Consider the following 14265-nt stretch of genomic DNA (forward strand, 5'->3'; position numbering starts at 1 on the left):
AATTACACTCTTAGCACAGGCCCACAGGCAGCTCACACATCCATGACACACGGCCAGACACAACTCAATGCACTTTCCAACGGCCGGGACAATCAGTGTCAGGCCCGTCGTTTAAGGCGAGAATCTCATCTGTTTTCTGCATTTAAATAAAACTTTGTCACACCGCGCAGAAACAGACCACTCGGCCCAGCGAGTCCATGTCGATAACCAAGCACATCGTTACTCTGATCATACACTAATCCAATTTAATTCTCCCAGATTCCCAACAATTCCTCCAAGATTCTAACACACGTCTTAGCACCAGTGGCAATTAACAGCAGCTAATTACCCTAGTGGAGTAGGAAGAATGTAGGAGCAGGTCATTGTTTAACTGGAGAGAGACAACGGGGATCTGGGTGTCCTACTGCATGAGCACATTGGGAGGTTAGCGTGGAGGTAGACAAGATTCAATGTTGTCTTCATTGTAAAGGCGATGAATGTGTATCGTTACAGCTGGACGACTGCATATACTACCTCTTTCTGTGCTTCTCTGTGCGTGTCTGTCCCTCTCTGTCCCTCTCTGTCCCTCTCTGTGCCTCTCTGTGCCTCTCTTTGCCTCTCTTTGCCCCTCTGTCCCTCTCTGTCTTACTCTGTCTCGCTGAATGTTATCCTGGAAAGAGTGAGCGGTGTGCTCCCTGCTGCACTACCGAACAAGCGAAAAATTACTCCTCACTTTGCAAGAGTCGTGCTCCAGTTATGGCTCAGCAGCAGACGGAGCCCCGATATTGCAGAGGACAGACAGGTGACTGGATCTGAAACCATTGAGGAAACAGGAAGAAGGGTCAGCTCTGTAGAAAAAGATTAGATTAGAGATGTATGCTCAGCGGTTTAGAATTTGAACGGTGTTGGCTACTCAGAGTGACTTTTGTGTCCGTGTACACAAATCAATGAAAGTTAACGTGCAGATTCTCCCAACAATTAGGATGTAAATATTTAGCTCATCCGTAACTGATACTACACATAAATACCCTGACCTTTATTGCAAAAGGGTTTGAGTATGAATGATGCCATATTCCAACAATACCGAGCCCTGTTGAGACAGCACTTGGGATATCAGGTTACCTACAAGTAAGGACAGGGTTTCAGAATAAGAGATCATACTTATAAGACTGAGGTGAGGAGTAATTTAAAGCATTAGTTCCCCGATATTTAACATCTATGTTACTGATACTGATGAGGGGTGAAGTATAAGGTACTTTTTTGTTTTTCGTTGACAAGAAAATGGTTGGAAGGCACGTTCTGATGAGGAGAATGTGACCCAGCAACAATATGTCAATAGATTTATTGAGTGGGCAAAAACCGGCGAAATAGAGTTTACTGTAGGGACGTTTGAGGTCATGCACTTCGGCAAGTGGAATACAAGAGCAGACTATGAACTAAATGGAAAGAGACTGCAAATGAGTGTTGTATGATGGATCCCATTGGTGCTTTAGCAAGAATCACAAGGAATTGGCAGGCAGCCGCTGCAAGTAGTTCAGGAGGTAAGTGGTTTATTCGCATTTATTGCGGTGGGATTTAGAAATAGAGGTTTGTTGCAGTTCTGCATGGTGTTGCTGAGGCCACATCTGGAATATTGTGTACAGTTTTGGTCCACTTACCGAATAAGGGATACAGTAGAGTTAGAGGGAGTCCAAAGGTGATTCCCAGCCTAATTCCTCGGATGAGAGGGTTTTCCATCCAGAGAGACTGAACAGGTTGTGTCTGTATTCTCTGGAATGTCGAAGAATGAAGTTCTCTGAGGGTGGGGAACCTTTTGGCTTCTCTTCCCTTCTCCCAAAGAGCTGCAGAAGCAGAAATATTGAGTTTATTCCAAACCACCATTTGCATACAATGAAAATACAAGAAAATCAAGCAGTGTGGCGAGAGGACGGTAAATTAGTGTGAGGCCAAGACAGGATCAGCCATGATCTTATTGATTGGTAGAGCGGGCTTTTTAATTGGTCACATGTGACCCCTGCATAGAGCTTCCACTGGTGAACAGTTCCATGTGCTTTCTCTTCGTTAACTAATTATTAGTGTTTAATCTCAGCGCACTATTTTGCGTGAGTTCAATAACTAATTTCGGATGTTAGTTGTTTCTTTTTGTTCAGGTGACTCTTTGAATTCCCCTTTTCTTGGCAGAAATCTCACATTTTCTCAACCTGACACAACGCACAAACTGTTACCATGCCGTTGCATTGCACATTCCACTTGTCTTGCATTAATAAATCAAAAAGAAACAGAACCAAGAGTCTCAAATACCAACTAATATATTGATCACCTCTGCAACGCTCCTCTGCATCATATAACACCAGTGATCGTTACTCTCCTGTATTTTGACAGAAGTCATTTCTAAGCCCATCATCTCAGCCAATAACAGTGATCCCATAGAGCACAACGACGCGGTTGCTCTAACGTGCGATGCCACGGGGTCACCAACCTCATTTGAGTGGTTTCATCGAAATGAAACAATTCGCTCTGGTGATAGGACCGCCCTGACTCAGGGCAATCAAACCCTCGTCATATCGGGAGTGTTGCGGACTGACGGAGAATTTGTGTGCCATGCGTCTGATGCTAAAAAATGAAAAGAGAATTGACCCATATAATCTGAATGTTGCCTGTAAGTGTAAAAACAAAATCCGCTAGCACTCGTTAATCATTACCAAACCTATGGACAGGACTAAGGGAAGGCCTTCATTCTCTGTATTTTTTTATCTGGTTCAGATATCTGACACGAAATTTGTAAAAACGTACATGGCGTCATGGTTACATTTTAAACCGTGCACTTCTGAGCAATGTAGGTTTGGTAATACCTGGGGAAGCTGATCGATGGGGCGATGATCAAGGATTATGTTTCTTTGATTCCCTATCAATCACCTTTCCCAGGACAGAGTTTCCTTAGAAATGCCTTTTTGGGTATGTCAAACAAAGCTTTAGATCGACGCCTCCAAGAAATTAACGATTACATCAGGTTGACGTTGAAACAGACAAATTTAACAAGCAAAATTTGCAATGCAAAGTTTACAAAGAATCGAATTGAAAAAATGGGATTAATGTTGAAGCAAAGCTTTGTTTTCCATGAAATATTTAGGTTTTAGATTCTTTGCATATTTAGTTTAATTCAATTCAATTCATTGCACAACTGGTAAATTGCATGAGTTGACTGGCTTAATGGGGCGTGGGTGGCTCGTAGCTCGGTCGCACTCCGAGTTTGTGCGTCATTTTTGAACCAACCAATGCGTTTGTTTTAGATGGACCCCAATCTCTAATCGTATCCATCAGCCCAGAGCTTGCTTTATATCCTGCAGGATGAAATGTAACTTTTTCTTGTTCTGCTGTTTCAAACCCCGCTCCTGAGTTTCAGTGGAATCGCGATAATTCAACACTTCAGAAAAGTGGGGAGCAGCTAATCATTGCAGACCTGTCCATGAATCACACTGGCAATTACACTTGCAAAGCTTTCAACAGAATAACACAGAAATCCAGTGTGACAACAAGGTTCATTGTTGTTATAGGTAGGTGAAGAAGAAGGTGAAGGCTCCCTCCTTTCTTGTGGTGGCTGTTGTTGTGTTAGCTACAGGGTTAGCAGTAGATGTAGAGGAAATTGTGCGACATTTCGTCTGTTTGCGTTGTTGCTAAAATATGCCCCTCTTGCTTTTAAATGGTGATGTCAGTTTTGAGGTTTCAGTTCATTTGCATTTATGTTGAATTTCTCTTCTTACAAAATTGGACTTCTTTGTATCGGAGGAAACTGATCTTCGCACTCAGACCTGAAGTTAAGAAGCAATTTACCTTTATGAACTTCATTGTGGGGAAAATTTGTGCCGCAAAGTTTGAGACAGAAAAGGGGTAGTGAAATCGTGCCAGGATTGTGTCCAATTCTGATCGGGCCACGGCTGTATCAGCGTGGACATTTCTGGTCTCTACACAACAGGAGGAATCTGACACCACTGGAGAATATGCGAGAGGTCCTACACGGCCGCTGTCTGGACAAGAAATTTATTCTTCCAAGGATGTCAGGCTGACGTTGCTTTCATTAATACAGCACAGTCAATACAGCTGCATCAAATTATGTACTGTATGGTCGTTGGCGATATCGTGCCCCATGTGTCCCTCATCCATGCAGCATCCTGTGAACCCTTTCTGCACCTTCTGCAAACCCTCCACATCCTCCCTGCAATGGGGTGACCGGAACAGCACACAATACTCAAAATGTGTCCCAACTAAAGTTTCACACAACTGAAACATGTCTTCCGACTTTTATATTCAATGCCCCGACCAATGAAGGCAAGCATTTCGTACTCCTTCTTTACCACCCTATCCACCTGCGTTTCTACTTCCAGGGATTTATGGACTTACACCCCAATATCCCTCTGCACATCAATGCTTCTCGTGGCCCTGTCATTTACTGTGTATTCTCCCTTTGCATTTCACCTCGTCCGGATTAAATTCCATTTGCCATTTCTCCGCCCATGTCAGTAACTGATCTGTATTTTGCCTTATCCTTCGACAACCTTCTTCACAGTGCCCAACTCGAGCATTTGTTTGTTTAGTCACCGATCCTACTGGTCAGACCATTTACCTTTTCGTCCAACTCGCTTATACACTTGTCACAAACCTCCAGCCAGAACAAAGCCCATCCACCACTAACTTCTTGTCTTCTATGGCCAAGCAAATTTTGAATCGATTCTACATAGTGGATCCTGTTAGATTTAATCTTCTGGATCGGCCTGCTTTGTCAAATGCCTTAATAAAATCCATGTAGACAACATCCACTGCCCTACACTCATCGATGATCTTCGCCACCACCTCAAAGAATTTAATCAACTTTGAAGATTATGACCGGCCCTGCACAAAGCTTTGCTGACTGTTCCCAAACAACCCATGCTTTTCCAAATGCCAGTAAAACATATGTCTAAAATTCTTCTCCAATAGCTTCCCTCCCACTGGTGCGTGGCTCACTGGTCTATCATTTCCGCTCCTGTCCCCTACTGCCCTTTTCAAACAAAAGAACAACTGTGGTTACTCTCCAGCCCTCTGGAACCTCGCCTGTGGTGAGAGAGAACACGAAAGTGTAAGTCAGCACCCAGCAATCTCCTCTCTCGCCTCTCTCAATAACCTGGGATGGATCCCATCAGTCCCTTGGGACATCCGCCTGAATGTTCTTCGAGAGACCCAACAAAACCTCATTGGTGACATCAGCATGCTCTGGAAACTTCGCATACCCCTCCCTGATCTCAGTGTCCTCCACGTCCTTCTCCTGATGCCAAGTACTCATGTAGTACCTCGGCCACTTCCTCTGGCTAGAGGCACAGATTCATTCCTTTGTCCATAAGTGGTCCTACCCTCTCCTGGGTTACTTTATTCTTAATGCATGTACAAAGGAACAAAGGATTTTCCTTAATCCCATTCTAAAAAGGATATTTCATGGTCCCTTTTGGCCTTCCTAGTTCCCTGTTTGAGTTATTTCCTGTTTTCCTTTTATTCCTTAAAGGCCCCGTCTGATTTCAGCGGCCTGTTGAATATTCCAGGTTGTTTTACGACAGTTAAGGGCACAGTGTCCAAGGAACAGTGTTCAGTGTGCTCCGCACACTGGTGATGCAGCTTTGGTTTGACGAGTTACGGACCACTCCAGACACGCAACATCCTCGGGACTTCAGGGTGACAGCGGCTGACTCACGGCACGGCAGATGTTGGCGAAAGACGAGATCCAGGAAGCCGGCAGAAACTTGGCTCAGCATCCTTCATATTTAACATAGAACAGTATAGAACAGGAACGGGCCCTTCCGCCCGCGATCTTGTGCCGAACTAACTACTCAGGGGAAGAAAAAGTGATTGTCAAAGGCAGTGAATCAGTTCTGAGGTATCACAGCGGGAGATCATCGGAGCCGAATTCCCAGATGACGACCATGAAAGGACTTTAGCTCGAAGACACACTTCAAAATTAAAACGGATGTTTTCAAATCAGTGTCAGTGTTTAGGAATTAATATCTGAAATAGTGATTATAGCTAAAATCAGTTACTTGATAAAAATAAATACTCTTTAAAATTTGGAAAAATAACATTTCTGCTGGAGATGGGGATCCCAGTCCTGTGGAGAACCCGCGGACCTGGATCCCCAATGAATCCGACCACACAGCCCGTGTTGATCCGAAACCACCGCTGGATGCGACCGAGATTCTGGGTTTCGACCGGGAGGTCGGATGCGGTCGCCGCTAATCAGCGGGTTAGAGACTTCCGCGGCCCCCAACGCACACGGACCGAAGTCACAACCTCTTGGAGCTGCGGGAAATACCTCGCCAACCCTCTGTTGCAAATCACCCCACACAAGGGATGCACGCTTCCGGCCAATGTGCTGATATCATCTGAGATACAGCCATGTTCAGAGTGTGATAGACATCCTATGTTACATGGCATCAGCTCTGAGCTCTCAGAACTGCAATGCTCAGGAAGCTCTGATAAGCTCTGGTGTTTCAAAATCCCTGCTTCTGGCCTCTTATCCGTGTGCTCAGTGACTTCCGCAGAGGCCCCAGTGAACACGACTGGTCGTTGGTAGATAGGGCGGAGCCGTGGGCGTGGCTGATGGTTTCCCGTGACCAGTGTGTCTAGAGTCAGGGGCCACAATAACAGTCCAGAGATGACGATATGACTCATCAGGTCGTAGTGAGGCACGGTACGGAGACAGGCACTTCGGCACACTATTCCTGCCCCAACTCGTTTAATTCCCCCTCCATTCCCATCAGCTCCCTCCAGACTCTACTGAACATCGCTAGCGGCAGTTTACAGTGGGCAATTCACCTCCCAGCCCGCACATTTTTGGGAGGAAACCGGACACAGAGTAGAACGTGCAATCCCAACACACACAGCCAACACCAGAGGTCAGGATCGAACCCCGGTCTCTGGAGCTGAGAGGGTACCCATATCCGTGTAGTAGATAGTGAAGCTTTGAGACTCCCGACCCAAGAGCGGTCTGGAGGGTCAGTCGCTGAATATATTAGAGAGAGTTTGCTGGCATTTGGGGGTAAATGTGGAAGACCGGACATGATTTAATGGCAAAGCAGGCTCGACGGGCCGAATAGCCTACGCCTACTTCTATGTTTTCTGTCGTAATCCTCCGTAAAGCATCCCTCAACTCATTTCACACCTTGCTCACTTACCTGACAGGGCGAAATTCATTTAATAATATCTCACATCAAGTCTTCGGGATCACAGCCACTACCACCGAAAATTAGTAATGGACAAAAGTTAGAGAGGTTTCTCACAATCACTCTCGCACCACCTCTTGTATCTGTCCAACACAAAGTAAGAAACATAACCCACCACCCAAACGCTTTGATGCATTGTACTCATTTATGTTCACTTTCAATGCATTTACCGTTTTTTTTAATTGATTAGTTTCAGTTCATCAGAATCAATTAGACTGGGAGCAGCGGGGCCACTTCTTGGACCCACACTGTAGGGATGGGAGATTGTTTTCCGAAAAGTGCCGATTGTGTTTATCAGGTTAATATATGGATGCCAGGGGTTCATTAGTGAGGAGAGGTTCTACACACCAGGACTGAATCTCGGGGAATGGAAGCTGAATCGTGTTTTGGGGTTCAAGGAATAAAATGATTTCCGCTGCTTGAGAAGTCTGAGACCAGGGAGTCGAATCTGGAATTGAATCCCGCTTTCGGCAGAGGGGTTTGGGAGCGCTTCTACACACACACGGGAGGGAAGGAACTGGGGTTTCTCGCAGGTAAAGTGCAGTAGATGCCTTTTATCAAATCTGGGAAAGGTTGGAGATTATATTAAAAATGATGTCAAGATGCAAAGAGAGGAGAGTGATGGGAGATGAGAGAAAAAGGAAAGAGCTGCGATCGGGAGACAGCGTCACAAATGGTGGAGGTGCAGCCGAAATGAAAGTTTAACCGTGTTTCCTCCTCCTCCGCCGCTGACTGGTCCGTTCAGTATTTCATTCATTCTCTGTTTTCACCTCAGATATCAGGCCTCTCCAGTGTTACTCTTTATATAAGCTATATATTCTCTCGGGGATATCATTCACACATTACGTAACAAGTAATTTACCATCTGCTGTGTTTTAACAGAACCTGTATCTAAGCCGGTTATCACATCCAATGACACCAACCCCGTAGAATACAATGACACAGTTAGTTTGACGTGCACTGCAAAAGGGACGGATGTTTCGTATCTGTGGTTCATGAACAATAGGACAGTTAGCCCTGGCGGTAGGATTACCCTGAGTTCCAACAACAGCACCTTGACTATCTCTGGGGTGCTGAGATCGGACGAGGAATTCACCTGCGAAGCGTACAACTTGGTGAATAGGAACACCAGCGATCCATTTCTACTAAACGTTCGCTGTAAGTGCCACTGTGGTGGCCCGTTTGATCTCATTGACGTCTAACAGTTCATTGTCCGATACAATGGATCATAACTCTGCGAGGTTGTACTGGATTTCACTGGCATGAGGTTCGATTGAATAAATTTAACCAATAATTCTATTGGTCGATGGGGAGCGGGAGTATACACCACCGTTCCTTTTCGGAGCCATTTTAAAATCTGTATCGACAAGTCCAACTCATGAATCGTTGCCCATGAATCCCAGTCCAGCTGAGCTTCTCCCACTTTCTTTAACATCTCTGGGTCTCCTTTCCCTGCTCCAGTATAAATGAGCCTCTGGGTATGGAAACAATCTCTTTCAGCCCTCAAGCCTTCGGGCAACAGAAATACAATCTCTGCTCAATGGAACCTGTCGGCCAAACAATAAATCAAATCCCAAGTGCATTGTCAAACTGACCTAGGAAATTAGCTGAACAAATGTCGATGTCCTCAGAAATTATGTAACGACAACTTCACCGTCGTATCCTTGTCAAACTGAACACATGGAGATAGTGTCCGTTATTGTTCCCCTGGGGTCCAGTTGTTGTAAGGATACGGAGCGTTCCTTCCTGATCCCGGGAACCAGGAGAATCTTCGCAGTACTGACACTTCCCACCTCAATTTGCGGGATCAGCCAAAGAATTTACTGTTTCGTAAATAGTGGTATTGAATTGGGGTTGGTGTGGTTGATGTTGAGAGGGGAAATTTGGGTCATGCTGTCCCCCACAGAGGGTTTGAATTTCAAGGGTTGGATGTGCATTGGGGAGCGATGTTCTACGATATTTGGACTATCACTTCACATAGTTAGTTATGAATGAAATTATTTTCAAATTATTTTACTTTCTGCAATCTGATTATTTCTAACTTTCGCTTAACTTGTCTGTCCTCTACGTCACCCCCAGCCCATTCAACGTAGGGTTCTCAGCTGGGTAGTTCCAGAGGCAACAAGGGATCGACAAGAAACTCTGGCATTGCCAGTGACGTCTGAATCCCTTGAGCACGTGTTTAAAAATTATCCTCCTGATAACCTCTGATTGGAGGCTTCAACTAAGAGTCAACCTCGCTGGTTGGTATGAATTCACACCGGGTAATGCAGCGGATTTAGTTCCCTGGAGGACATGAGGAAACGAACCATGATTTTGCCACAGCCCGGTAGTTTCCTGATTACCATTGGTCACAAGATCACAGGACAAAGGAGCAGAAGTAGGCTATTCGGCCCATTGAAACTGCACCATGAGCTAAACTATTCTCCCATCGAGCCCGAATTCCCAGCATTTTCTACATATCCCTTGGATACCCTGACTAATTAGATACCTATCAATCTCCTCCTTAAATACCCCCAATGATCGGGCCTCCACAGCTGTAGGTGGCAACGAATTCCATAAATCCACGACCCTCTGATCAAGAAATTTCTCCTCATTTCTGTTCTAAATGGGTACCCTCTAATTATAAGACTGTGCCTCTTGTCCTGGACTCACCCACCAAGGGAAACAACTTAGCCACATCTACTCTGTCCAGTGCTTTCAATAATCGAAATGTTTCTAGAAGGTCCCCTCTCAAAAGACTGCATGAAAAGATGTCTTAGACCAGAACTTATCAGTGACATAGAGTTCCGTGTTGAACAAGTCAACTGGTCACCTCACATCCCTCGGTATCTCGGGGGAAATTTAAGAGATACAGCAAGAACCGGCTGAGTGGTGTCCATTATTATGCACGACCTAGAAGAGAACATTTCTACTTCTCGCTGGCGTATCAGGGGCGGATGAACCAAAAGACAATGTTGCCCCTGCTTCCTTCCGAGATGAGTCTCTCCAACCAGCGGACCTTCCACCATGACCCCACCTTCCCCTCCCCTATCAAAGCTGCATCGTTCCCTCTACTCAGGCAGACGCCACAACAGGAATAATGCCGAGATCAGTCTAAACTTGTCTGCTAGAGCGGTTGGCACCACAGTTTGTGCAGGTGACCATCATCTACTGGAAGGAGATTGTTTCCATACCTATTTCTTCTGAGGTGTGACTCGGTGGGAGCGGGTAGAGTTAGTGTCGCAGTGGCTTCTCTGCATTCAGCCGGGTGTAGTTGCCTTGTGACGGGATGGAGATCTGCTTTAGAGTCCCAGATGAAATTCCGCAAACGGACTGTGCATTTGTTTTAGATGGACCGGAAAATCTAACCATTTCCATCAGCCCTGACCTTGCTGCGTACGGTACGGGGTCAAACGTGAATTTTTCCTGTTAGGCCGTTTCGAACCCCGCTCCTGCATTTCAGTGGTATTTCAATGGTTCATCTCTTCAAACAAGTGGACAGCGCCTAAACCTTGTTGATTTATCCGTGAATGACACTGGCAGTTACACTTGTGAGGCGTTTAACAATGTCACCAAAAGGTCGAGCTCAACAACACGAAACCTTGTCGTTTTAGGTATGTATTATGTCGAGAGGTGGTGGAAGTTTCCGAGTTGTGTATGTAAAAACAGAGATATTGCATTTGTTGTTCCGCTATCAGCATCTGGCATGGTGTCGCCTGGTGCTGAGTGAGAGAAACTAGAGGTATTAGTATGCACTCTTGGGATTCTAGTGCGCGTTAATAAGATAATACCAAATAGGTCGATGTTTGGTATGTGAGATAACAAATTTAGTTGGCTTATCAACCTCGATACTAGCACTGTACTTTGTTTAATTACCTGTAAACATAAGGTACATTAATGGGTTTGGAAAGCCGTGTGTGCGTTAGCAATTCTCCTCTGTGCTGACCTCTGTTTATCCGTCATCATTCTCAGTGCCAGGTGTCCCTTGCCTGAATTTAATTGATCCGTACTTCCTTCTCCGTGGGCAACGCAAATTCCATCCCGTTAACATTCCATCCGGTTTGGTTTTCATCTGTGGGATGGGGAACGTCCCTTGTTTTCTGCGTTACGCAGTGGAGTTGAAATGACCTTTGGCTAAATGCGATCAGATGCTTTGAGTACCAGTGGAAACTCTTCCTGTTGGTAACAGTTCAAGGACAAGGGCGCAGTACTGAAGTCTGGACACGTTAGACAAAGGAAAGGGAGGGTGAGTGGGTGGAGGGATGGGTGGAGGCATATTCTACACCGGAGTGTTGATCAACATAGCTCGCTGCCGACACTGGTATTGAGTTGAGGTTAGGGCTGAGCAGAAATCATGTCGCCCAGGGCGCTCACAATAAGGTTGACACTGCCTGAAGAAATAATCAGTTGAAGGGCCGGGAGAGAGAGTTGGGAAAAGGATGACTGGGTCATTCTACTTGGGACTGGCCACTGCATAGTAACTGCTTTCTAGCTCTGCACTTTCTCCTTGTACCTTAACATCTGGAAATTGCTGCTTGAGTCCATTCACCACTGACAGAGAGACAGAAAACTCTTTAGCCAGAGATTGGTGAATCTGTGGCATCTGTTGCCACGGGCGGCTGTGGAGGCAATGTCATTGGGTGTATTTAAGGAAGAGATTGATAGGTATCTGAGTAGCCAGGGCATCAAAGGTTGTGGTAAGAAGGCGGAGGAGTGGGGCTAAATGGGAGAATGGATCAGCTCATGATAGAATGGCTGAGCAGACTCCATGGGCCGAATTGCCGACTTCTGTTCCTTTGTCTTATGGTCTTATGGACATTCCCCCATCCGCCTGTTCAAAATGAGACGCTCACAGCGGAGAGGCTTGTCAGTTTGCGCAGGCGCAGGTGGGGCGATGCAATGTCAAGGCCTCCTTCTGGTCCCGGGGCGCCGTCTCTGCCGATGTGTTCTAGGCGAGCTGCTCTGCCAACGCCGCTGTCTTTTTCCTCGGGACGATATCTGAGGTCCCTTAGGCCCCCTATTTCGTGTCCTGTCCATCCCGCCGCAGCGTTTGAGAAAACGAATGCTCGATCGTCATTTTTCTCTCGCCGTTTGAGCCTCCAAGGAACTCCAAAGAATCCCCAGCCTCCTCATCATCATCATCCCAATCCAAGACATCGATCCTTATATCCCGCCTCTAAACTCCACCCTCCCATCACCTTGTAGATTCCTCTCGTGTTCCTATGAGATCACCCCTCCTTCTTCTAAACTTCAGCGGGTGTCGATCGCCCTCACTCTCTTCCCATGGGACTCCTCTGATGCCCCGCACTCACTCCAATGGTAAGTGCATCTCTCCTGAGGTGCAGGTAGCAGAACAGAGGCCTGAACTCGGGCTTTTGTCCTCGGGGACACAGTTGCCTGCACAAGGTGGGCACTCCCGCCGTATCGGACACAGCAGTTTCCAATCCACCCCCTCTGGTTCCATAAGTGATTACTTCTATTGCGACTTCTTGCCCGTGTGGGGCCGAAGAGGCGATTATTTCACAATCCACACCTGTAATGTTCAGGAGAGCGAGTGTGAGGACAGACAGGGATTGTACATTGGTGATTATTTAACTGTACAAATGAAGCCTGGGTCTTTGACACAGAGACGGGAGTTCGAATACCACACGGTCGTTGATGGATTAGAACACAATTAAGTAAACTCATCAGGAAGTAACCCCTGTCGCCATGACGGTAACCACCAAATTGCCGGATTCACAAGCCGAACAATGAAGCAAATCTGCCACTCTCACCCAGTCTGGGCTCGAGGTGACTCCAAACACACTGCTGACCCCTGTTTGCTTGCCAGGTTCTGGGGGTAGTTAGGCGTGGGCAATAGACGGTGGGAGAGGCAGTGACGTCCGCAGACGATGAGTGAAGGACGAAGCTGCTTCTCTCCAGCGCGGTACCGGAATCTCAACACTTGCATCAACACAGATTATCTGGAATATTTTCAATCTTTTATCCGTTCTTATTCTACAGAATACCACATCGCTGCTCTGATGCATCTTTCATTGAAACCGAATCTTTTTCTTCCACCAGACTTTCTTTTTCAATTCTTGTGCACTAACCAACACCCTGTGTTTTCAACAGAACCTGTTTCCGAACCCAATATTACAGCCAATGCAACCAGCCTGATAGAGTACAATGACACCGTGAAACTAACATGCTCCGCAACAGGCACGGCGGTCTCTTATCTGTGGCTTGAAGAAAATAGCACAATAATTCCTGGCGGCAGGTTTGAACTGGGTGCCGATAACAGCACACTCACTATTCCTGGAGTTTTACGAACAGACGGACCGTTCACCTGCATCGCATACAACTCGATTAGCGAACAGACAAGCGAGTCGTTTTATCTCAATGTTTACTGTAAGTGTCCCAAGAGATCAGTAGTTGCACCGTTTATTACCAGTCCTGCTGGGCACCATGTTCTGGGAGAGTGGTGTTGCACTTGGGGATAGTAGGACAGTGATGACCTCATTGGACTAACACTCAAAAGTACTGGACAGTCAGATGAGAGACGTGTCCGAATCTACATCGGCAGCTGGGGAATTTAAATTCAAACCTGGAACTTCAAAGCTAAACACCAATCTCAGTAACGGTGACCAGTAAACTACAGCATTGTGGGAAAAAAATCTGGGTCACTCATGTACTTCAGGGGAAGGAGATGTGCCGGATAACCCGACCTGTTCTATGTGTGACTCCAGGCCCAACGATCAGGCTGACTCCTTACAGACCCCTCGGTTCAGTGGCAATTGGGTATGTTCATTAAATATTGCAACTGCCGGTGACGGCCACCTCCAGTGAACCAACGAGATAAGAGGTTTCAGTGTGAGATTCCTGAACAATGAGGTCAGGCACAGCCCCCGCCTGGTACACCAGGGACAAGTTGGACAGCTAACGTGGACCGAAATGTCTTCACTTGTAATAAGTCCAGAGCAGGACTTGTAATAACATTCGCATTCGATCCCATCCAATCAAATACACATCTATCGCTTCTGAAATCTAATTTTGCATTGATTCTATTTCAACACTAAGA

At 46.2% G+C, this 14265-nt stretch overlaps 1 protein-coding gene across 1 annotated transcript in view; it reads left to right on the top strand.

Moving 5' to 3' along the window:
* The window catches only part of LOC127587273 (carcinoembryonic antigen-related cell adhesion molecule 1-like), a 36775-nt gene that overhangs the window by 3691 nt on the left and 18819 nt on the right, over nt 1-14265 (top strand). The window contains exon 3 of the mRNA XM_052045573.1: nt 13320-13595. Coding sequence (XP_051901533.1) covers nt 13320-13595 — 276 coding nt within the window. The remainder of the gene's footprint in view (nt 1-13319; nt 13596-14265) is intronic.

This window comes from Pristis pectinata, chromosome 39, assembly GCF_009764475.1.
Source record: "Pristis pectinata isolate sPriPec2 chromosome 39, sPriPec2.1.pri, whole genome shotgun sequence".
Taxonomy (NCBI): Eukaryota; Metazoa; Chordata; class Chondrichthyes; order Rhinopristiformes; family Pristidae; genus Pristis; species Pristis pectinata.